The sequence below is a fragment of the Equus quagga genome, chromosome 11, assembly GCF_021613505.1.
Source record: "Equus quagga isolate Etosha38 chromosome 11, UCLA_HA_Equagga_1.0, whole genome shotgun sequence".
In the NCBI taxonomy this organism is placed as follows: domain Eukaryota; kingdom Metazoa; phylum Chordata; class Mammalia; order Perissodactyla; family Equidae; genus Equus; species Equus quagga.
The window spans coordinates 53885189-53911287 of record NC_060277.1 but is presented as its reverse complement, the minus strand read 5'-3'; the positions used below and the strand labels follow the sequence as shown (position 1 = coordinate 53911287).

Genomic DNA, 26099 nt, shown 5'->3' with positions numbered 1-26099 from the left:
CTACAAAGAATAGTAAAATCACTATAACTGGTTTCTCAAGAAGTTAATGCAAATGAAAATGCACACGTTTAATGCCAAAAAGCGCTTCATCAGCAAACCAGAGAAATGTGCAGCCGAGTAACGTGATGAACAGATTTCAACAACGCACTCGAGTTTATAAAGCACAAAGCACAGCTCAACGAACTCCTGTCAGTGAGAGAGAACAACCGAAGAACACTAATGATTGCGTGCACATTTCCAAATCTTGAAATTATCATTTCAGAAGAAGAATGCCATTATAATATTTTTATTTCATATGCTAAAATATTAACAGGTGATGGCGTTTGAGAGGTGAACTATGGGTAATTTTTATTCTATCATTTTGAATTTTCCAAATTTTATTTAATGGGCCTATATGGCCTTTATAATAAAAAGCAAAATTTATAATGCAAAAGCTAGCTTTTTGTGCCTTCTTACTTACATGTCCTTCCAGTATCTGACGTGCGTCCTCCATCACCTTCAGTATAAACAGGAACTACCGTAACAGTATATGGGGTATCTGGCTGCAGACTCCTGAGAATGGCATAATTGGTATTCCCAGGTAGTGATACCTGAAGATTTTAATAAAACATAAAATACCTGATTTGAAAACCTTGTGAAAGAAATAATACTCTCACCCCATGCTCCACCTTTAGAACTTCCTAGAATGATTATTTTCCCCAGCCCCAATCCCCTACAATTCCCCTATCACCTAGGTACCAAGGCACCAACCTATTACCCGCTGTCAAGTTCTATTAAATGAACATGAACTTCTTGTTAAAATAAGTTGGTTAACTCCTTTAGCTATTTTTTAAATCCTTCAGCTACAGTTTAAACAAAATGCATTTTTCACCATAGGAAATAATTACCAGTTCCTCTGGACCACCTGCTGTTGGTGCATAGAAGAGCTTGTACTGACGGGGATTTCCCTCTGCATGGTCCCAGCGAACATTCAAAGTGCTGGTAGAAGGGTCGTACACTCTTAAGTTCCTCACAGTATTCAGAGGTTCTGAAATGCACAGAAATCACATCACAGCGTGACCCTGACAACCAGGCACACACAGAACAGGTTCACTGATATCTCCCAGGAACCCTAGAAGATTGCAGGCAACCCACAGTGGGCAGCCCACAAATATTTGTTGAACAGTAGCGAATAAATAATGTCTGTGATAATCTGGTACACGTCTCATCTCTTCACAAGATATTTTAGCCCCAAAGTGTTTCTTTTATCCTCAAAAGTAGTAAATGTCTTTCTCCACAAAGAGAGACAGGTAACTCCAAGCAAGGATATTAAAACAACATCTTTTTAAATGCATTTGAAAAGGTTAGCAAAGCTCTGTGTCACCCCAGTGTTTCCAGATAAGGAGGTGATTCCACTGCAATGGTAGGTACTGCATCAAAGAAGCTACAGGCGTCTGGGTTCACTTACTGGTCTTGCCTCTTCCCGTCATCCGACCGCCTTCACCGTCAGGATACAGGGAGGACACAGTAATCGTGTAAGGAGTGTCAGGCTTCAGCTTCTGCAGGACCACACTGTTCTGCCGTCCTCCTATTGTGGTCTTGAGCACAACAGGGATAAGTGTCAGCCCCGTGCTCTCCATCTCACTAACGTCCTGTTAGAAAAACCTCTTTCTACAGGGGGGTTGTTGGAGAACTTTGCCAAGATCTGGAAACATGTGCCACAGTGAAGGTTTAAAATATATCTTATGGTATAACTTTAAATGTAAAATATGCACCTTAAATCATAAAAAGCATTCTGAGCCTAAACCCAGTGACCTCAAAAAAATATTTCAACTTGCTCACCACCAGCACTGCAAAATTCAATCCAAAACACATTTCACAGATCTCCTCCCAAAAAAGACATTAAGTATAAGTGAGCTGCAAAGGAATTTTAAAATAGCAAAGAATTGCGTAGTATTAGATGCTCCACACCATTCAGTATTATTCTTACTTTTTTATAGATGTTTCCTATTTGCTTTAGAAACACATTAAAATGACTCAGCAAAAGATCTAAAGCTTTTGGTGTTTCCCCCAAAAAACTGCCGCTCTAACAGCATTAGCTGTGTAAAAACTACCTGACCGGACCCTTGGCCAGGCCACACCCAGGCAGGGCTTCCCAGTCATCTCCACGATACCAGCTTTGTGGTATAAACCTTTTCAAATTCCTCCTTTATGAAGTTTGAAGTTTTTATTCACTGCTTCAGGCCATCTAGCTATAGTCTTGAAAGAAAATTCGTATGAATTGTTAACAGTCTACCAAATTCAGATGTTTATGCTATACTAACTAAAAATCACATGAAAATGGCCTGCTGGCCACAGTGAGTGCACATGTGCATGACTGGACGTGACACAAGTCCAGATGTCTCCAGCTGAGCACCCATCCACTCAAGTAGTCTGAGTTCCAAAGAAAACCTCACTGATTACCGTAGTCATCCTCAATAGGAGCAAATTGAACGACAGTGCTAATTTTCATAAATTTAATATTTGAAGTGATGAGAAAAAAGTGTCAATATCAGTACAGGCCATTTGATATTTAACAAATCTGAAAGCAGCCACTTAGCAGAATTCGCCTTATGAGTTAGCAGGGTGGTATCTACCTGCTTCTCTCACCAACTCTCCAAAATAATTCTAGCGTCAGCCATCCAGTATTTGATTACTTCATGGACTAGCACTAAAGCGCAAATACCCCTAAGAGCAACAAACCTAAGAGATTATCAGCTAACACTTTCCAGGGGGCAAGTTTATGAGACTTTTTCTAATTATAACAAACAGCTGAGGGACGGTAAAACAGACCCTGGACGGCAGTTGGACGGTCAGTGTGCTCCACAGGAGAAATGCTAAAGACAAGCTTCACTGGCTTCCCAGTTCTGCCTACATGTGGCCTGGCACAGACACAAACAAGTCTATTTCTGACACTAAAACATTACCGTCAAATGTGTCTTATCTGAGTTTATGCAAAATCCAGTTGATTACAGTTGGTATCTAGTTTATTATTGATAACCTATTTAACTAAAATAGACAAATTCTCAGTCCAAATGTATCATACCACCTAAGACTAGTTCTACAGAAACCTCAAAAGACCAACTCAAAAGTCCTATCAAAGTTCTGATTCAGCTAAACCCACTTACTATGAAGTATCAGAGACCTTTAACCACACAGCTTTAACCACCGCCAGCATCTACTCTGCTAATATCTCTAAACCGGGAAGAGGGGTGACCCATTTGCTGGAGCTCAGCAGGTCAGATGATTAAAGGTCAATCACTCAAATCTCTCTAAGGTTACATGAGGAAATATTATAGCCCCCCCTCTCCAAAAGTCAACAAAATAATGGACCTTACCAAAAGAGGTATCTGAAATAAATGAGGAAGCATCACCCTATCCAGGTAAAAATCCTGGCACTTCCTGACCTAGGATAATGTGTGCAGTTCTAGTCACACATTTCACGAAAGCAAAGGTGGAAAAGGCTCAAAGACAAGACAGCTGACGTAAGCAAGGTGAATGGACAAGGAGTCTGCTAGATGAGGGAAGACCAAGAAGATAAAGAAGATGAAGGCTGAGTTTGCAGTCCCACCCTCATCAGTATCCTCCATTCGGATAACTATAAAAATGATAAATAGTCAAAATTAGCTGGACAGGTGCCCCGAGCTGGAAACACCAGATCTGCAAGACACCTTATGATGTGCAAAACCCAGAAAAATTAGAACAAGGAAATTTAGCAAACTTTCAGTACTTGATTAAGTTAGAGAAATATGGGTTGAAAAATCGGTATAGACTAAAAACTCTAGATATCTTCATGGATAATCCAGCCCTGAGGGTTTTTATGGGAAGCGTGAGTGCACTGAGGCACATGCCTAATGCTGTGAGGCTTCCATAAAAAAAATTCTCGTTTCCCATGAACATCCACTGAGTCTCCATCAGGAATGGAGTCAAATAATTCCATCCGATACAGTAAATCTTGCATCTCTCAAAGTAGCAAGCATGACTACTAAACTTTGGGCATGAAAAGAGTTTGAGGCGGAAAGGTAGAATTTGTCCAAGTTATACTTTTTTCTTAACAAATTACCGTCTGCTCATTGCCTTCCCCTGACGAAGGCTGATAGGTGATTCTGTATTTCTGCACACGACCGCTAGCAGAATCCCACTTAACAGTCAAGCTGTAGGATGTTGCATTGTACACCTGAAGGTTTCGTGGGCCACTTTTTGGAGCTGAAAGAAGATTGTTGAGAAAGATTAAGCACACAGAACAATGCCTCCCCACTAACCACTGTTTCCAAGGAAATAACAGAGTTGTATACTTCTAGGTTTAGAACTAAATTTGACCCCATGATAAATGATGGTCACTGAATCACAAATGACTCCTTAACAAATAGTAGCAAAGCAAAGTTTTTCAAGAAAGCCCTGTTTAAAAGAGGTCCCAGTCAACCCCTTACAATTTAAAAGCAGAAGGATTGCTTGCAATGGATTTTGTGGTATTTTTCATCCATTCATTCATTATTTGGTCATTCATTCAACTCAGCAAATTAAATTCTTACCTTGTGTTGTTAAGGGTATCAAACGCACTAAAAAAATAGAATTTGGGGAGATATTACTAATATGGCTAAAACTCCATTTTTAAAATTAATTTTAAAATAACAATGTCCTATTTGAAAGCTGAACACCTACGTGTGCGCTCACTGCCAATCAGGTCATCACTTTCTGACTCATCCGGATAAATGGCAGTAACAGAAACTTCATAGAGAGTGTTCGGGTTCAGGTTTTCAAACACCAAAGTATTTTCATCTCCATTTACGATGGTCTTAGGGAAAAAGGGGAAAAAAACAAACCCACACAAAACTAAGTCAGCACATATAGCATACACCAATGGCAGTGTGTTGACATCGTTTAGCCCAATGGTCTTCCTGCTTTGATGCAGGACAGGAGCTCAAATGTCACTAGCAGGAAAGAATGCTTTTCTGGCAACAGAGCTCACATATATTTCAAACAAGACTCCCTACAATGAAATAGGATCTAAAAGGGAAAAACAAGAGAAAGACAGAGAGTTAACACTACCTCCATCTTATCAGAGCTTCCAAGAGGCGCCCAGGTTATTCTGTAGAGAGACACATCTGACGCTCCGTGATCCCAAGTACCTCTGAAACTCTCTGGTGATACTTCAGTGATCCTTAGGTTTGTTGGGGCTGGCACAGTGCCTACCATGAGAAAAGGCAGCCCTAAGTTTTTGAATGGAATCTGCAAACTTAATTTAATACAATAAAACTGCCTTGTTTCATTTTAAGGGACATGGAAAAACTGTTGAAAACATTGCTTAGAACCAAATATTTTACCAATTCAGTTCATTTGAAAGATCAATGTAAGAGAAAGCTCCAAGAACTACAAGCATTATATGGATATAATAGGTTACTATTTATATCCTATTAAAATGGTGGTTTTTTTAAAGGTACCATTCAGTAACACTCTTCTAACTCAGCAGTTCTTAATCACTTTGCATTTCAAACCTTTTGAGAATCTAAGGAAAACCATGCAATACACATACACACAGCAATACACATAAGCACAAACTCTGATGTATAATATCAGAGAGCACATGGACCTTTATGGTCCATGAAATGTTATGATCTAAGTAATCCAAGCATAAACTTTTCCTATAGATCCACTAACCCTAAACACAAGGTGAAGCAGCCTGCACTGACTCTATCCAGAGACAGGAATAACTCTGGAGTGCTGGTGACTATCTGCTGCAATCCCAATTAAAAGCCCTTCCACAGATCAGGCTCTCGAATTAGTTTGCAGCACAAGCAAGTTGGAAGGTCTGTCACCAGTCCTGAGCTTCCACTGTCATTAATTTCTCTATCTCCTGGTAACCAAAGCCAACGACACAAAACCCAGAGTCATCAAAAATTTGTTTCTAATAATTAGAATGAAAAGTCCCATGGAGATAAAGAGAGTGGTACCACTTTCACAAGCACTCCTGCAAAAGAAACCAGCTGTTCAGGATGCACTTTGGATGTATGTAAAAGTTATTAGGAAATCTTAAGGACTAAAAGCATACATTTAAAGTATTAGTTTAGTATACTAAATTTTCTGCTTTCACTAGTCTTTTTTCCTGACTTCTTTTTCTCTGTACCACACCTGCTATGTTTATGCAAAGCTGTCGGTCTATTCATATGCATCAATTTTCATTCTAGCCACTACCCTTACCAGCTAAGAGAACTGATGCCAAGAAGGCAACTCAAATTGCTAAGGGATAACACATAGAAGAAAACAGCCAAAGTGGACAGTGCCTGATGTTAAGGCGCAGGCTGTGACATTTGACAACTTGCCCTGATGATCACATGGAGACAGCTGGGCACAAAAGGAGAAGCTCTTGAGTTCCTGGTGAGGCAGCTGCTGGACAGGAAATAAAACCTCCAAACTGCGGCACTGATCCCACCACTAGTTTACTGGGCAAGACAGCGCAACTCACTAAATTCTCTAGACCTGCACCTCCACCATGGGAGCCACTAGTTCCATGGCGCTATTGAGTACTTGAAATGTGGCTAGTCCAAGCTGAGATACGTCCTAAAGGTAAAATCAATACATGCTGGATTTCAAAGAATTATTATAAAAATATAATGTGAAATATCTCATCAATAATTATTATACTGACGCATGTTGAAATGATAATGCGTTGGATATATTGGGTTGAATAAAGCACATTATTAAAATTAATTTCATCTGTCTCTTTTTACCTTTTTTAATGTGGCTACTAGAAAATTCTGAATTACATAAGTGGTTCCCATATTTCTTCCAAACACTGCTGGCTTTAGACCTCAACTTCTTAATCACTATATAATTAGGAAATTATGTGCTGAGCACTGTGCCAGCCACTGGAGATACAAAATTGAACAAAATAAATGTCTCTGCCTTGACTAGGTGGGAGCAAGGGGAAAGTAGAACAGATAGAAAAAGACCCACAGACGATAGTAATTGGGTTAAATACTCTGGAAGTACCACAAGAGGGAGAGAATGGACATCCCTCAGTGCGGCAGCAGAATGGAGCAGGGGAGGACGGGCCCAGGCAGGCTGCCGGTCTCTCCCCACCTTTCCACTGTGGAAGGCTCTCTTCCTCTGCAGCCCCACAGCACACAAGCAGAGTGCCACTTACCCACCCTCCTTACACAAACTCATGTATTTTTCTTATCTCCACATTGACATCATCGGTTATTGAGGGCAAAGATGCTTATATTTTGTTACCCCTGACAGCACTTTACCTATAGTAAGATCTCAAAAAATATTTGATAACTAATGCAGCTTTTCCAGAGAAAATGTTCAACATACATCAAGAATATACTTTCTCCCCACCCCGCTACACACACACACCCCTGTTAAGTATCTGGAAGATGAATTAGTGACAGCAACTGATAGAAATTATCAGAAAAGGAATGGACATAAAGGTAGAAGATGGGAAGAAAATAAGTGAAAAACAATCTATGAATCCAAAGATTATTAAATACTCGCAGAAATAGCATTAAGAACCAAAATGCCACAGTAAGTTCCGCTATACAGGCATGTGATATGGTGTCCCAACTATTAATAAAGAGTGGTGACAACTCACGGGTGGTTTCCTGAGCAGCCGCTGCAGGAGACTCCCCCTCGTCATACACTGCGGAAACGCTGACCGTGTACAGGGTTTGAGAGAGGAGGTCTCTGAGAGGGGTGCTGGTCCTTGACCTGTCCACCTCTACCTAGAACAGAGCAGTGGACGATTTTTACAAAGCATTTAGTTTTGGTATTTCTCTGTTATTTACTATACCTCTCAGCACAAGAGCGTAAGAATTGTGGTACCAAACAGAAGCAATGTTTTCCGATTTGTATAAGAGCACAGGAACTGAGGACAGTTTAAGTGTTTCCAAAGTGGAAAAAAATGAGTGTACTAGAGCCGTATCTGACACTACTGTTTGGCAAATGATGACTCCCTAGGGATTCAAATGACTTGATCATTTTTCACCTGTTTCCCTTCATATCACTGCCTTATTTCTTCAGAAGTGTTCTCCTGTGCATTATCTCATTTACTATGCACAAGAACCCCGTGAGACCCACTGGTCATTGTACCTCTTTTGAAATTGAAACCCAGAATGAAATGAATGTGTGCACAGGTATAAATTAGCTTTGATGTAATCCAAATGACCAGCACAGTCAATAACTGGTTGCTTAGCAAAAGTATTTCTATCTATTCTATATCTATATCTATGTCAATGCCTCTGAGATTCTGACAATAATGAGCCCCCACCAAGCACACACAAGTTTTAAAGCCACTCACTGGGGAAGCCCCTCAGTTTGCTCCAGCTTTGAATCAGGTTGTCATGGAAACAGCTCTCTGCCCCAACATCATCTCGAAAAATGCTCACTGTTAAAGGGGCACCCCTCTAACCAGAAATCCCTCTTCCTCCTGTCCTGCTCAACGGTCCTATCTTCCCATGATCTGACAAACTCCTGCTTTTCTTTCCTGCATCCCTTTGCTAGCTTTATTTTTAGAAACATTATTATGACATTTTTTAGTAATTCATAGAAGGCAGAACACCATATAAGGCATCTGAATGAGAAGGAAATACCATCTAGATTCTATAACTCTTTATCAACTAAAGGATGATGTTTTGAGATTAATATCACACAGAAAAACATTTCTAAACTAAATCAAAACAGTCCAATATATCATTGATATTCAAAAAGTGCTTTATTATTCTAACAAGTTTTCAACACTATATTAATAAAGAGACAAGTATTCTAAACGTGCTGTCATCTATACTTGTTTAGGTTCTTTTGTTCAACCTACTGCGAAAACAAATATTTCCAAATCCATTCTAATCTCCAACCTACCTCTTTAACATCCTCTTCTGGTGTTTTGTAGCGAACAATATATTTGCGCACTTTTCCAGGCACAGGCTCCCAAAGGACGTTCATGGTGCTGTGAGTCACATCTCTGAGCTTCAGATCCCGAGGTCTGGGTAAAGGTACTGGATGTGCATGAGAAACTAGGTTCAGATGTGGTTCTCAATCACAAAGCTCTAAAGCATCCACACAAGCTTTCAAGAAGTTGTTTGGAGAAAACTTAAAGATGTACAGCAAAATAACCAAAAAAATGACTGCAATGATAAAGCGCCACGATTCTATCAGGTAGAGCAAAATCTTCTTAAGAAGGCTTGTTAAAAATAGGATAAATTTAAATTTTTATTACAATTCTAACTTCTCATTTATATGTTAACCTTTTCCACTCTATCTAAATAAGCTCTTACATGCTGCTCAGCTATAATAAATAATAATACACCATAAATGTACAGCTAATCTTTCTTTATCAGATATTTAAATCAGTTAAGATAGAAAATAAAATCAAATGAGTTAGGCTCCCTTAAGAATGTGATAGGAAAACAAATGGTTATGACAGCGAAGAATGAAGATGGGCCAAAATTAAGTACCCAATAAGCTTATAGGAAAAATCCACAGAAGCCTACGTGGTTAGAAGAAAATCCAAATGATAAATTTTTACCAAGTCAAACAAAGCTTTACTTTAAAAAGAATGGGGAGGAGGACAACTAACCAAGAGATTTTCTTCTGTTATATGAGACATATCTCACTCTTTCCATCTGCTCATTTGGCCAATTTCCTTTGTCATCAATTTCAGCTCTGTACATCTCTCTTCCTGAATCTCTCTCTCCACCTCCATGTTTCTGGACCTCCATCCCTTCAGTGTTTTTGTCTCTGCATCTCTCTCTGCCATCCCATCCTCCACTGTGGCAATCCAGCCCCATATCCAAATCCGTGACCCGATTTATCTTTCATCCCACTAGGACTTTTGGATCTTCTCTCCCGGTGCTCTCAGAACACGTCTCCATCTCTGGCTGGTTCCCCACTCTTTCCATCTGCGACTACTCCATTTCCACAAAACTACCACATCTACACAGGGTCTAACATTTAAAAGATGGTTATTTGTTGTTAATGAATTTATCCTGCCCTGCCCTACAGGGGCTCTTTCTCTTTTCTGCCCCATCATGCTTCTGTCTCCGTCCACTCTCCCTCTCGAAGGTTCCTTCCAACTTCTTAATGTCCTTAGAAACATGGACTGAAACTCACAAAATTTAAGCCGAATCATCTATCCCAGCATGCCCACCTCAACAAGCATGAAATGAAACTACCATATAGGTAAGGCAAGGGTCCTAAGTGCAATCATTGTCACTTTCCAAGAAAAAGCACCTAAATGCTAGTGAGACAAACCAGAAACACAAAAGACTCTGATCAACACACTCAAGAGAAGAGGAAACCATGAACAAGTCCATGTGCTCTATGCTGCTTTGGATTACGCACTTATGGGTTGCCAACACCTAGCACAGGTGACTAGAGTAGAATAGATGATCAATGTGTTTTGGGATTGAGTTTATTGATTAATTCACTTAATTGAAACAGACTTATTCATACACGCCATAGAGTTTCTACTTCAACAAGAACTAAGGACATCTTCTTCTTAAATCTAGTATCTTCCTCCAGAACTACATTCACCCAACATTCCCTTCCCACCAATGCTATACACCATATTTCATGGGTCTACAACAACATCAGTTGTAAGATGCACCATTATTTTATGTTCTATGCCCTGACTGACACCTGGCCAAGAGCAACTGTAAGATACTATTGATTGTAAGGTACACCTCAATATCAGGCATGTTAAATGTGAAAAAGAATGTAAATCCTGGAATCAATTTAAGATGCTGCCATAAGTCTAGAATTAATCTTAATTCTTAAATTTGATTGCCGTAAGTAATAACCCTATAACTTATGTACAAATTATCAAATTATTGTTAGCATCATTGAGTGAAAGAAAAATCCTAATGAACATGATGTTTACAGCAATAAGGAAAGAAGGAAAACTAGCAACGACTTACAGGTGACTTTCCGAGCAGTAACAGGTTCACTAGTGAGGTCGTGCAGGGCGGCCTGGACAGTAACCGCGTACTCGGTGTTGGGAAAGAGGTCAGTCAGCTGCACATCATTCACCGTCGGCCCGACGCGCATCTGCGTGTGCACATCCAGAGGGGAAATAAGCCAGTCAAATCAAACGTTTCCACTCACTGGGGATAACTAACTACAGCCTATTTTTAATCACTAGATTATAGCACAACTTTTATTTTTCATTTCTCTGAACTGCATTTCCTTTTTCATGCCAATGTTTTCTAAAATGTATCACAGACCACAATTCTAATTTTCTATTTTTTTCCATTTGGTGTGTAAAGTTATAAATGAGTTCATAGCTAACCACAATTTAATGGAGCTTTGAAATCTATACAGTCTCAGGAAGACCCAGTGATAAAGTAACAAGTGTTTCCCACCTCTTTGGGTTTTGTCGGTTCTGTGGCGTTGACAGGTTCGTACGACAAGGAGTAGCCAGTCGCCCCTCCCACTGGCTGCCACTGCACACGCATGGTCGTAGGGCCAACATCATAAATATTCAGGCTGACCACAGGGACTGGCACTGTTGGAATGTAAAAGGACAGATCAGTCTCTAATTCCTAGCATTCTACCCATTTTTTAATTGTGGTTTCCTACTTAACTATTGATACTTGTATATGCTAAATAGAGAACGGGTTGCTATGAGAAATCAATGAGTTAATATAACCCTTTCCTTTCACTAAACGAACCCATCTCATTGTTCATTGCCACCCCATACGCAGGACTGCACATTACAACTATTTCGCAGAGGAAAAAAGGTTAAATTTCAAATGGCATTCCAGCAAGTCCATATGGAAGCCAAAATCGATACCAACTTGCTGAGATTTCAATCTCTTTTCCTGGAACATCTCTAAGTTGACTATTTTCATTCTTCAATCATAGAATTTCATACATAAGTAACTAACAGTATTTTAATTTGTCTTTCTTTTAAAAAATATTTTCATGAGTGCCATGCATTAATAACTGGAACTTAGGGGATTTATGGGCTTTTTGAAGACAAACCCACAAGACAGAGTAAAAGGTTTACAATCTCTTCTTCACTTAATACCCATATAGCTTTTTATTTTTTGTCCAAATACTGAGTTTTCAGTTTTAAGGAATTATCAGATTAATCCTATCCATTATGAAATACATTATTTCCCACCTCATATGGTCAGCCATGAAGAGAAATAAGAGAAGAGATAAAGACCTAAGGAACTAAGCATAAGTGGAGTCAGTTCTTGCCTTGGAGAGAGCAATGCCCCCTCTTCCTCTTATAAGTGGCCTCCCTTCCCGCTGGAGCCCAGCCAAGAAGATGGGAGAAGAAAAGAGTATTTTTTTTTTTCTGGTATGCTTTTTGTTGAGGAAGATTGGCCTTGAGCTAACATCTGTTGCCAATCTTCATCTTTTTTTTCCTCCCCAAAGCCCCAGAACATGGTTGTCTATCCTACTTGTAAGTCATTCTAGTTCTTCTACGTGGGGTGCCGTCACATCATGACTTGATGAACAGTGTGTAGATCCGCATCCAGGATCCAAACCAGTGAACTCTGGGCCGCTGAAGCAGAGCATGCAAACTTAACAACTCAGCCATGGGGCCAGCCCCGGAAATAGTATTTTCATATGGGCTCAGAAACCCTACCAGGGACAGGAGGGAGGAACACCTCTCCCAAAAGCTTTATTCAAAACCAGAGGCCTTAGAGCTTCTCTAGTAAATGCCAAGGGCCAAAAAACAGGAGAGATCTCATTGCCAGCAGAAAGATCTGACCATCTGCAGAAGTGAAACAGGTCACCTCTGCACAGCTCCTCTTCCTAATCTTAGTCCCACTCCCCACAGAGTCTCTTTCCTCAAGAAGTGAATGACTCTATTAAAGGTACTTTTCCCTCTAAGTTATCTATGGCCGTGACTACCCATTCCACCCGTGGGGCCCATGATGGTCGAGCAGCCAGGAAGATCAGACAACCACTCAGTGTTTATCCAGCACCTGCGCAAAGAACGCACTTGGAAAATATTTGTCGAATGGATAACGAATAAAAGAAGGATTTGGAAGGCTGACAAAAATCCCACATGGGCTGTCATCTCTTTATCTTAAAAACAAAACAATGAGATGTTTTTTTCATCTGACTTACAGGTTTTCTCTGTGCCCTTCAGAGGCTCGCTGTACTCATCTTCCACCACGGAGTACACGTTCACAACGTACTCAGTCTCAGGCTTCAGATCTTTCAGGACTGTGCTCCTCTCCAGTCGGCTCACATAAAACTAGGGGGAAATTTAAAAATGACCACATCGTATAGTCATTTCCCTCTTTTCAACTATAACTACAAAGTAGTTAACTGCAATGAGCGTAGAAATCATATTTCAAGGAGGCCACTGTCTTTTGGCTTTGGAAACTACAACTAAGTCTTGGACAAGTCAGACAATTTATTCTCCCAGCTGTTGTTTCCTTATTTGTAAAATGAGTAGATAAAATTAGATCATCTTTAATGTTCCCTTCCAACTCTAATATAAACATGAATATATCAGGCATTCTCTAATTAAGTTTTAATTTAAAATCCTATTGATATTCTGCAATTCTTAGAAACCATAAGAATTCAAGCAAAGCTCGTTCCTTTCATTAAGCCCAAATGGAAGTGCTTGCCTAGCAGGGAAGAGAAAGCACCAGTGTTGACTCAGTTCTGCCCCTCTCTGCATGCCTCTTGCTCCACACCCAACATTTTTCTCAGCAGCCTAATGAGGAGGACCCAAACTCAGAATCAGGAAGGAGTGGGTTTAGGTGTTGTCTACTCACTTCTTGACGTTTTCCACCAGAAACTGGGTAGTATTCCACCTTATATCTGTCCACACTGTCAGAAGGAGGTGTCCAGCTCACTCTAAGAGAACGATGGGTTCGCTCAGAAATAACTAGGTTGGAAGGTGCTTCCAAGTCACCTACACGTGGAAATAAAGTACATACACTTTTTCCATTATCATAACAAGGTGACGAAATTTGAAATTAGGTTGAAACAGTATTACTCTCCATGTTTCAAGCTTGTACCCACATCCTTTCACACACTAAGTAGCTACAGTATATCCATATGGAGGCCCACTGCCCATAAAACCTCCCTGAATGGGTGTGGGCAAAGTGTTCCTTAGTCTCAAAGATTCAAACCTGAGCTCATTGTCTTTCATTAAAACTTGATCCTGCTCTTCCTTATGTCACCACCAGTTTTCCAGTCACCTAGACTCAAAAACCTCTGAGCTACCTTTGGATACTTTCTCCTCTCTCCAACCTTGTACATATAATCAATAAATAAGGATTTGGGTCCTGACCATTCCACTGTTTCTATCACTACTGGCACCACCCAAGTTCACTGCCCCCATTATCATTTTGATTATTCATATTCATGCCTTATCTCCTTAACTATAGATTGTGCTCTGTGCAGACAGAATTGGTTTCTTGTTCATGTTTAGTTCCCCTACAGGACCTAGTTCAGTGCAAAAGAAGCTAACCACTTTCTTATTCAAGAGAGAGGAAAAACAACCACATCTTTTCACATTTGGGACTATCCTACTTCTTGTGACTGTGGTCTCTGTTGATAGGTGTAAGTGAGATGACTCATACAGAACAATATCTGGAATAAACATCAATGAAAATAGAAATAAGCTCCATATGACCATCAGAGATATGTCCCAAGTAATAATTTAAAGAGAATTAATCCAATGACTCCATGAGCATGGCAAATCACTCTCATGTACACTCTTTCCACTTCCTTTGTAAGCCAAAGCTGGGAAAAGTATTTCCATTCTCAGTATCCTAACCTTTATTGTACTTGGGTCACAATCAAGCCTACAAAATTATCAAGCAATTTTACTGTCTGGAAACTAGAATGAATGCAACTATTACATAGTCGACTAAGAAAAAGAAAAGGACAACAGATAAAAGACGTTTTCATCCTCACTCAAAGTTCTGTACAACTAAATAAAAGTACAACACTCTCAGCTATTTCAGAGCCAGAAGCCTACAAATTCTGGCTTCCTGGCTGGTCTATTTCTCCAGGGAAAAGGTCAGTCTGCTGTTCAAAATCCAAAAAGAAAATCTGCAAAAGTCTGGAGAGAAAAACTCAAGAAGGAACAAATAACGTACCCCCAGGACCCAAAGCATGTGAACCATTTTTGCCACATTATTTGTTAAACTCTTTCCAACTTTTCTAAAACCAAAATAAATTACTAAAAGACAGTCTTTACCATTATCCATGTGTACTTAAAAGAAATTTTTATCATATAATAAGGATCATAATTTTTGTCATTAATTTTCCAAAAAGTTTCATTTTGGTGCTTACCATGTTTTGTCCTGTGATTTATACAGATAGGAACCATTTTGCACCACCTTCTGTCACCAAAAATTCAGTTCTACAATTTTATTTCTAAATCTTAATTGCTTATCAATAGCTACTTTTTTTCAAAGACCTCAAAATATCTTTAACCATTTAATCCTGGGTAAGCAATTTAACTTCTGTAAATCTCAGTTTCCTCACTAGTAAAGAGAGATTACATCATTTCTCAAGGTCCAAACTCTAAAATTATAATTTCTCTTTATATTTAGGGATTATAAGTGCAAAGTATCAAATTTGATCATCTGTAGTTGAGACAAAGCAAATCAGATACAAGACCCCTCTTCCACTCCTAATAAAAAAAAAAGATAACATACTTTAGAAAACAAAAGTCTGGGAACAACCATTTAAAAGCAATTTACATAGCATGAAGATGCTTTACAAGAGAATAGATATATATCAGAAAAGAAAGCATCTCTCTTCCTTTCTTCTCCACTCCCATTTATATTTGTGTGTGTGTGGTGTGCATGCACAGATAAACTACATGTATCCTCAAATGAACCAAAAATCATTTCTAGTTGGGTGCCATCAAAAACAAATCAGAAAAAAAATCAGAGATGAAAACCAATGATTCTCCACTGGGGACGGTGTTTTCCCAGCAGACATTTGTCAACATCTGAAGGTATTTTTAGTTGTCACAATTCAGAGAATGGTACTGGCATCCAGTGGGCAGAGCCCAGGGATGCTGCTAAACACCTCACAATGCACAAAAGAGACACTTTCCCCCATCCAGAAAAGATTTATCTGCCCCAAAACATCAACAGTGCTGAGGGTGAGAAAGCCTGGGCAAACCTGACCTGGACCTTTGACACTGTTACACAAGTTAATGGTGAGGTCATCCACGATCCTGGAGAGTGACTCAAAATCAGCCACGTTGTACGCGTGGGTATCATCGGGATCCGTTGCAATCATCTTTAACTCAACTTCATCAGCATTTTTAATACCTTGAAAAGAACGTATGTATACAAATTAAAAGCACTTCTCAGAAAAAAATTAATGGAATAAAGCAAATATTTTTGGGCTACCCTTATATATTCAATGTTAACTAGAACATATGATTTTCCTCAAAAATAAAATGATTATCTATAGTTATAAAATAGAAACACATAAAAAATGATATAAACTGAAGATATTCTAAATTAGCTTCTTTTAAATGCTTCTAGCAGCAATTTCCCACTAAAAAGTGTCTCTTCGGTGTTTTTTCTGGAAAGCAAAATAATGGATATCAAAAATAAACATGGTGCTGTGGAAAACCAAACAGGAATTTTCCTGAATCCTATTAATAGTACATTTGTCCTCTTGATCCATTACTTTATTCCAAGAAGCCATGTAGTTTTGTCTCTTTACAAGGAGAAAAGAAGAAAGTTAACTAACTTCCTGGCACATCATTTTGATAAATTATGTGATAGGGAAAATGTGTTTGTTTGTTTTTTCATGCTTCAGAAAATATTTTTAACTACAAAAATATCCTCAGTTTTTGTAACCCCGAGGGCATGGCTAGCCTCGTCAGTGCTTACCAACAGCAAACAGCTCCACGCCTTCGTCCTTGAGTTTCTTTGAAGGTGCCTCGACATCATCTTGTGATTTTCCATCAGTGATGAGAACACCAATTTTTCGAGCCCGAGGCCTCATGCCAGCTTGGGTCTTGAAGCTCTGTTGACGAATGAAATTCAAAGCCATGCCTAGTGGGGTTTTTAAAAGAGAACCAGTCACATCATTATTCAGCCACAGCTTCGACCAAAAGCAAGAGCTGAGAGCGCACCAGGCCATCCTGCTCACCTGTGAGGGTGTTGCCTCCTTTGTACGGTAAGTTGGCCACCGCTTGCAACAAGCTCTGCTTGTCTTTGTGAGCATTTAATTGCCACTCTGTCCTGGGGTCCCCACTATACTGAGCAAGGGCTAAAATAACACCATTGGCATTAGCATATACAAAAGAGCATCATGAAAATGTCTAAATGTCTACAATATAGTCAGACCTACCAATTTGTACTCTTTTAGGGCCAATCTCAAAGACTTCCACAATACGAGAAATGAAACTCCTCACAGTTCTAAAGTTGGCCCGGCCGATGCTCCATGATCCATCCACCAACAACACAATGTCTGCTTCGGCTCTCGTGAGACACTCCATCCCTGACACGGCAACCGGGAGACAGGTCAGAGGAAGAAGCAAATTCGCAGCACAGTTGCTTCCTAGCCATGCCTCTTCCACCCCCTGGATGCTCAGTGTTGCCTAGCTGTTTCAGTTCTGTAGCTTAGCTCCGTGATTTGGAGTTCAAGACTCTCAAAATATGTCCAGAGGATTTATTAACTTCAAATAACAGTCATAGGAATCATCAGTTCCTCCAATGATTATTTCAGTGGCAAATCCTTCTTTCATCTTTGTCTCTATTTCCTGGCCACAGTCACAGACCCTGGAGACTTAAATTAAACCATCAATGTAAATTTGAATAGGCTCACAAACCCAAAAGCTGAAGTAACTAAGTGAGAATGTACAGTTATCTAACTATAAGGCATTAATAATTTTAATAAAATTTTAATGTGATCTAAAGATTAGACGTTGCATTTTTCTGCAATATTTGATGGTCATTAGCTGATGAACTAACAGTAAGCTAGGAGAGGTTTTAGTGAGCCAAAAATATCTTTTAAAATAATTAAGCTCCTAGGTAACTATTACATATATTCTGAAAGATTAGACACAACTCTTAAAATTAGATCTTTTGGAAGTAAAGATATACTGCTTTAAAATCTGATAGATATGATATTATTTAGTTATTAACTACTTAACTTTATCATCTATTATGTATAACAATCAGGTAAAAACAGATGGTGAAGTCTGCACATTTAAAAACTCAAGAGAGAAGGAAGACAATTTAGAAAAAGTATGCAGACAAATACGGAAATTGAGAGCTGTAGAGACAACAAGCACAAACACTGACACAGAGCTAGGGGGCTTTGGAAAGAGAAAACAATCCCAACATCCTCAGCGCACAAGCTACAAAATAAAAATATAAGTCAGTTAATATCATCATAAAAGAAACAATAGAACATTAATGCAAAACAGCAAGATTGGGCATTTTCATAGATTTTATCCACATCCGTATTTTCACACGCTTTCTCTTCCAGGAGCTTATGTTACCAACTATCAACTTTCTACCTTCTCGCCATGTTAGTGTCTGATCTTTGTATTACAAAAAAACACAACGCATCGAGAACAATTAAGTGATGCTCGCTGTCCAAAGGCGTCATTCGCATGCTGTGCGTGACAGCAGCACTGAGGACTCCCGAAGGCTGATCCAAGCACCTAAGCCTTTGCAAGCTCTCCTGCTCTGCCCAGATCTACTCTTTTTTAGTGAATTATGGAAAATATTTAGAAATAAATTCTATCCACAACTTCCACCTCTAAGAATGTTCAAAACTAGCTTGATGTACATCAAAGCTGTAATCGTGGCAGGAGCAGAAAAATCCAAAGGATTTATGTTACCATCTTGCTTTCCAAGTCCTGGCTGCCCACTTATTATTGTAACTCAACTCTGCTCGCTCAGCCCAAATAAACCATTTCTGCAATTACTTTCACAAAATAAAACTGCATTTTACTCATTAAAAAGAGAGAAAATGTACATTATCTACCCATTGTAAAAATTCATCTTTACTGATGCAATGCTGACAAGAAAAGCCTTAAAAATATAGGGTCAAAAGTATGCTTAGCTGGATGTTTGGATAAATATTTAAGTATGTAAATTATTTAAATACATTTTAGTATAAAATTTTTATAGTCGCTTTTCACTGTATGATTAACCTAACAATTCACATTTAAAATAGTTTCATAATATTGAGTTTTCCTATGGGACTCTAACTCAATTTCTTACCAGAGGATAAAATTGGCATCACAGTTGTGTCAGAAAGGGTTGTCATTTCTTGTCCAACAAGCGGCGAACTTTCTCCTCCATCAAACATTCCAAAAACATTTACTTTATAGGTGGTACCTGCCCTGAAACGTTAAAATATATAGTCTGTATGGAGAGTTAGCACAAGTGGTAGTATTTTTTGTTTGTTAAAGACATTCATCTTGAATTACAAACTTCCATTCAGAGGAAGTTATAATGCATAAAATCGTAAGAGAAGAAAAACACTCGCCATCACATTCTAGTTTAACTCACTGTGTGAGGCATCAGGGGAAACTAGCCAGCCAGCCTGCTAGAGAACACTACAGGCTCACAGCGCCAGTCTCTGTCTTGTCTTTCTACCAGATGTAGAATACCCCTCCTGCCACTGAACAGGCCAGGGGCGGACAGACTCTTTCCTCTTACTGCTTCTAAGCAATGGGCTTTAAGAAGGTAAATGCTGTAACTTGCAAGGTGACCTAAAGTGCCTAGCACCATGTCTGGCGCCCAGCAGGCTCCCCAAATTTCCTTCTCCCTATTCTGGTAAAAGTAAATAGTGAACATTTAGATAGATTTCAATACTGTTGAGTGAATGGTTTAAACAAACAAACTCTACAAAAGACAACGCACAGTAGTCCATTCTTTTTACTGTAATGAATGTAGAGTGCTGTTCAGATTCAGACTTCCTTGTTTTCCACCGCACAGCGTGAAGCGAGGCCTCTAATCCTCCCACCCATCCCCGATCTTGCCAGCTGACACCAAGCACGGGTCCTGCTTTCTTTCCCCCATGGCACAATCTGGGAGAGGACTCGCTCTCAGCATCACAGTGCAGGTCGCCTGGGCCTTTTCAGAAGGCACAGGAACCCCCACATTTCCGCAGAGCTGCCTGGGGACAAGCTGTTTTTGGTGAAATTGTGTGATACAGATGTTAATTTTTAAGAAGCAGGATGTTAGTGAAAAAATGTCATTCCTGATCACTTAGAAACAAAAATAATTAAAACATTACAAAAAATTGTGCTCAGGCCTGAGTTCGACCGTCTAAACCCTAACCTGAACTTGAGCAGTACCAAGAACAAGAAAGCAACTTCAGTTAATTTTAAATACTCTGCTGGCAAACAGACACATAAATGATCATCCGTGGAAGGCCCACTAATTTGCATAGTTATTCAATCGCTTAACACAAACTGAATATAGTTCATTCCTACCTAAGTTCCTCCAAAACAACTGTGTTGTCATACGGTCCAACCACTAATTCCCCCAGTCTTCGGTCATCCCCCGTAGGGTGGAAGGTGACCTTATAGCCCTTCACTTCCCCAGGGGCAGGCTCCCAAGTCACACGGAAGCTTGACATGGTTGGGTCAGATGTTTTGAGGTTTCTCGGTGACTTAAATCGAGAAGCTGTAAAAATAATAAGATCTTAAAATATTATCCATAACTAGGCTTCGGGGTTTCTTAGTAGCCCCTACGATAATAAATTGAATTAAAAATATCTATGTGATATACATGGGAATCATCACAAACATAACACTTCAAAATGCATATTTATAAACAGGGTTAAGTAAGATAGCACAAGACATAATACCCAATAAAATCATAATAACAGAGTGTCACCCAAGTGGAAGTGTATATAATTCTCACAATTCAGATTAGATTGACATTAGAACATTAATGTGTAGAATCATTTTACCAGGAACTAGATTGGTAAAAATAATATGCTAAGTAGGCATCCTATCTAATTATTATAATTTAATTTATTACAGAATCAGTTTTGGACATTTACAAATGAAGTAGATGTATTAAAGTATTCCTTTAAAATATAACACACTTTCCCAAAAAAATTATTATTTTATACCTGTTGTTCCTGATCCTTGCCTAAGCTTTCCTTCTCCTGTCTTATAAATTGGGAGAACTGTGATGTCATACGTGGTCTGGGGTTGAAGTCGCTTTAACACTGTCGAGGTGACTGTGGGTGGTACTTTAGCAACCATCTGTCTCCCTCCTCCACGTGGGCGATACACAACACGGTAGTTGATGACTTTCCCAGGGGCTGGTTTCCAGGTAACTCTCATTGTGTTTTCTGTTTCTTCATCTACTTTCAAGGTTTTTGAATCCTGGGATACTGTGAGATAAAAGGAAGATTATAATATATACCATGTTAAAATAAAATGTGTATGTCCACCTCCCCATTTGTGTGAAAAGAAGCCATCTGTGGTTTCTTCAACTCTGTCCCCCTGCTTGGCATTGTGATCCCCATCAGTTCATGGTGGCGTGTGAGCATAATCTCCACGAGATCACAGTGAGATGTTTTCTTTTTATCTGGCCAATAACTAAAAAATGGAAGTTCATATTGCAAGGATTTCCTATTTGCATTCCAGAGACTTTAGTAAAGAAAACATCCATTTCCGGAGATGAGCTTTTAGAATTTTTATTTATTTCCATCTGTAAAGAATTCCTGTAGCAATCACGCTGTGGGGGATACTAAACCTCATGAATGTGGGGCCAGAAATATTACTTGGATCTTTTCAGAAAAAAGTACAATCCATAAATGACTAACCAGAGTGACTATAGTTAACACTATTTTTTGTGATGGCCACAAATACGTAAGACTACGAACACAAGGGAATAGGGAGCTCTAACACGTAAAACTGTCTCAAGGGCTCAAAGATAAATTGGTAAACACTGAGTCTTTAAGGAAGCACCATATATAAAAAAGTGTTTGATTACAGTCAATATTGTTTGTTAAATTATATTTTACTAATATCCCACAATTATTAATAACCATATCAGAAACAGGCCACCAAACATCCACAAATAGCCAACATATCCCTTTTCTTATAAATAATTAGAGTTATAAGCAGGATCACTTCATTTATTTCAATAATCTTTGCATTCAAAGGTCATAAGCATTTTCTATAGGAAGAGACTAAGCTAAAGGAAACATTGCAAAGAATCCTTCTTGATTCTAAGAGAAATTTCATGTTCAAATAGGCAAGGACCACCCGAAACAACTAAAAAGCCTGAAAAAACTAAAACTTTATATAGGGAGAGAGATCATCATTTTTCAGACACTGAACATCAGGCAGCACAGGACAGTGATTCCTGAGAGAGAGTTGACAAATGAGAAAATGAGAAGCAAATGAAAGTGAGCTTCACGAGCACCCTGGCTTATTGCTTGGAGAGAGTTTCCAGCCCAAGTACAGGAAGGGGGAGCCCAGACGGAGCCTGGTGTTCTCTCCTAACTGAGGAGATGGTTTTGCGAGTCTGGGGAATCCAAGGCACCTAGAAGTTGCATGTCAGAGTGCTGTAGAGGAGATGGTGTTACAGAGAACATGCTCCAAAATTCTGCCACAGGTCCTCCTTGAGCCTTCAACCTAATCAGTGCGTATGTAGGAGGAAACTACCCCAAACCAAGGAAAGAACCGCCTGCAAGAGCAGAGGGAGCAATTCCTGGAGTTCATGCAGGGCCAGAAATGCTTTCCCTAGCCAGAACAGAAAACCTCAAAATTCCCAGGACATCAGGAGATTATTTCCCCAGTAATGGGGAAAATTAGCCCCAGTCTCGAGGTATCTCTGGTCTAGCTCTAATAGAGCTTAAGAAGGAAGCTTCAAAAAGATCAAACTATTTCCAAGTAACCTAACTGCATCCCAGAACAACGCTTAAGGATATTTACAAGGATATAAAAATAGCTGGCATCCAACAAAGTAAAACTTACAATGCCTGGCATCTAATAACAATTGCCAGGCATGCAAAGAAGGAAAAAAATACGACCACGTGACAGACTGAATGATTGTGTCTCCCCAAAATTCACTTGTTAAAGCCTTAACCCCCAATGTGTTGGTACTTGGAGATGGGCCTTCGAGGAGATGAATAGATAATTAGAGCTAAAAATACAATGTATAAGATAAAGAATGCACAGTATGGTATTAACAGCAGATTAGAAATTGCAGGAAAAAGATTAGTGAACTTGATGACATGATAATAGAAACTACCCAAAATGAAACACAAGAAAAAAAAGATTGACAAATTGAACAGCACAACAGTGAACTGTCTAATAACTTCAAGCAGACCAAAACACGTATAATTGGAGTACCTGAAGAGAGTGGGGGCTTGATAGATAAAATATTTGAAGAAATAATGGCCTAAATATTTTCAAAGTTTTTCAAATATAAACCCTCACATCCAACAAGCTCAATGAACCCAAAGCACAAGAAACACGAAGAAAACGACACCAAGCCCCATCAAAAGCAAATTCTTAAAATTAGTGATAAAAAGAAAATCTTGAAAGCAGCCATATAAACAAAAGATACATTATTTATAGAGAACAAAAATAAGGAATGATAAAATAGGTAAAGAAATTTAATATATAATCATGAATTGTGTTTCTGAGAGCTGCAAAAATATAACTTCAACTAAGAGTAAATTGGTTGCAATTTTTTATTGTAGGGTAAAGAAACTAAGAGAATTCTCAGCCAAGTCCATTACTTTCATAAAATATTAAAATTTATTCAGATTAATCTTCAATTTTCCATTACTATTCTCCAGGTAAGTGAACTATTAAAAGAAAAAATATTTATATTTTCAAACAAAAAGTATAAAGACCTTACATAGAGTTTTGAAAATAGTATGAGAAAGAATAGTATATAGAACAATCTATTTGAATTACTCATTACCAATTGTCACAACTATTGAATAAATTGATGTGTGTCTAACACTTTTCTAGAAAGAGTTGTGCTAAAATATGTTTTCTGACCTCTTGTTTCTCTCTCTTAAATTTTTCTTCAGTGGAACAAGACATCTCTTTCTTATATATAAAATTCTCAGACCAATTTCACACAGCTCAGAATTGAGAAAAATGGATATTTAAGTCTTATGAGTGTTGGTCTAAAAAGAAACCTATGGGGCTGGCCCTGTGGCCGAGTGGTTAAGTTCACGCACTCCGCTGCAGGTGGCCCAATGTTTCGTTGGTTCGAATCCTGGGCACGGACATGGCACTGCTCATCAAACCACGCTGAGGCAGCATCCCACATGCCACAACTAGAAGGACCCACAACGAAGAATATACATCTATGTACTGGGGGGCTTTGAGGAAAAAAAAAATCTTAAAGAAAAAAAAATGCCATAGCCAAAGATGATGCATTAACCTTTAAAAATTTAATTAATTAAAAAAATAAAAAGAAACCTATGTTCCCAAAAGAATGTGATCCCAAATTTTAAATTATTCCCCAATTTAAATATGTTAATACCAGTCAAATGTAGTACCTCAGATCTTAAAAGTCTTCAAGGAACTCAATTTCTGCCTTTTAATTAACTCTTTAAAATAAAGGAACTGAAGTTAAATAAAGTACAACATATCTCACCCTAGCTTTAATGGAAAACTGTCTATTTTAGGGAGAAAAAAAAAAATCCTTTTTGGCTTCCCATAAGTAAAAAGTAAGATTTTTCACTTCATTGACAGGTATGACACATGCTATAAAATGCTGTAACACTCACATTGTAAGTTCTTTTCACGTTTTAGTAACTCTGACAAGACGCTTCCCAACACCCACCGTACCTCTGCTAACCCAGCTGCCATAAACCATAGGCCCAGCACAGAGTCTCCCATCTGCTGTCTTTCTACTGGCCACAGTGCATGGTCTTAATTGTATCAACAGTCTACACACCATGTCTCTGAGCTCAAGGGGAAAGCAGTCCTGAGACTATTTCCGAAATCTCCCCTTGCAGTTTGCAAGACACTCTAAGAACGTGACCTAGTGACTCTGCCCGGGTGTCCACACTTTAGGACTTGTCCACCACCCAGTCACCACATCTGACTCAGAGTTCTCAAAGTCCTCTCTACGGCTTCACCTTCCACAAAGAGAGTGAAGGAAAACACAACAAACTGCTCGCAGAGAAGAAAAGGCTGTCTGAACACTTAACAGAAGCTGCTGATGGCACAGCCCCCTCTCCCTGTGCCAGAAAAATCACCCAATTCCTCTACTTCTTTCTAATAAAAAGAAATGCAAGAGCTTTTTCCCCTTTTCCTAAAACCCTCGCAAAACAAAAGAAAGAAATTTTTCTCCTATAAATTCTCAGAAATGCCCATGCTTAACAAATGACTTTTTAGGAAAGAGAATGAAGAAATGTTGAACCTCTTTCACCGGCCAGCTGATAATAAATAATGATAGGTCATTTAAAATTATTCACCCAAAAAAAAGAATATTAATAGGATTAAGGTAAATCTGAGCCACCAGAAAACTGAGTAGACTTTAGATTTAACCTTACCAAGTAAGGTAGGAATAAAGGAGAGAATCTAGGATGAGTCTTAGGTACATAATAATCACAGTCTCGATAGACACCACACTTCCTCAGTCACCTCTAAGTGGCTGGGCACCATGCTGCTGCTTTGCACACTATTATTTCATCTAATCTTCATGACAACTCTGACAGACTGCATTCCACTGAATGGGAAACTGAGTCTCAAAGAACGTGAAGTGACTTGCCCAAGGTCACACAGCTATAAAAGTGTGGTGTGCCTGAATTCTCTTAGTCTCCATGCTCCTGATCTTTTTACTAGCTGTTTCTTACCTAGTTGATCATTCCATCAGAAAAAAAAAGAGAGACATAAATACACATAGTTGGAAGGGAGTCAATATTTCAAAATTTGACATAATTTTTAGATGTAAAATGAGTCTGAATTTAAACCACATTCTTTAAAGGTCCTAATTTTTCAGTCCTTATTTATCATATAAAGAAAAAAAATAGGGCTGGCCCAGTGGCATAGTGGTTAAGTTTGCACACTCCGATTCAGCGGCCCAGGGTCCGCAGGTTCGGATCCCAGACGTGGACTTAGCACCACTTGTCAAGTCACACTGTGGCAGCATCCCACATAAAATAGA

The 26099-nt window shown here is 39.0% G+C and overlaps 1 protein-coding gene across 2 annotated transcripts in view; it reads right to left on the bottom strand.

Annotated features, from left to right (window-relative positions):
• The window catches only part of COL12A1 (collagen type XII alpha 1 chain), a 108386-nt gene that overhangs the window by 46645 nt on the left and 35642 nt on the right, over positions 1-26099 (bottom strand). For both annotated transcript variants that reach the window (XM_046676244.1, XM_046676245.1), the window contains exons 15-34: positions 21076-21342; positions 20429-20621; positions 19209-19330; positions 17323-17472; positions 17122-17241; positions 16860-17024; positions 16140-16286; positions 13761-13900; positions 13102-13231; positions 11376-11518; positions 10932-11061; positions 8875-9011; positions 7613-7742; positions 5068-5207; positions 4681-4813; positions 4551-4577; positions 4082-4224; positions 1448-1577; positions 888-1027; positions 461-590 (exon numbers count right to left, since the gene is read on the bottom strand). In XM_046676244.1, the coding sequence (XP_046532200.1) occupies positions 461-590; positions 888-1027; positions 1448-1577; positions 4082-4224; positions 4551-4577; positions 4681-4813; positions 5068-5207; positions 7613-7742; positions 8875-9011; positions 10932-11061; positions 11376-11518; positions 13102-13231; positions 13761-13900; positions 16140-16286; positions 16860-17024; positions 17122-17241; positions 17323-17472; positions 19209-19330; positions 20429-20621; positions 21076-21342 (2817 nt within the window). The remainder of the gene's footprint in view (positions 1-460; positions 591-887; positions 1028-1447; positions 1578-4081; positions 4225-4550; positions 4578-4680; positions 4814-5067; positions 5208-7612; positions 7743-8874; positions 9012-10931; positions 11062-11375; positions 11519-13101; positions 13232-13760; positions 13901-16139; positions 16287-16859; positions 17025-17121; positions 17242-17322; positions 17473-19208; positions 19331-20428; positions 20622-21075; positions 21343-26099) is intronic.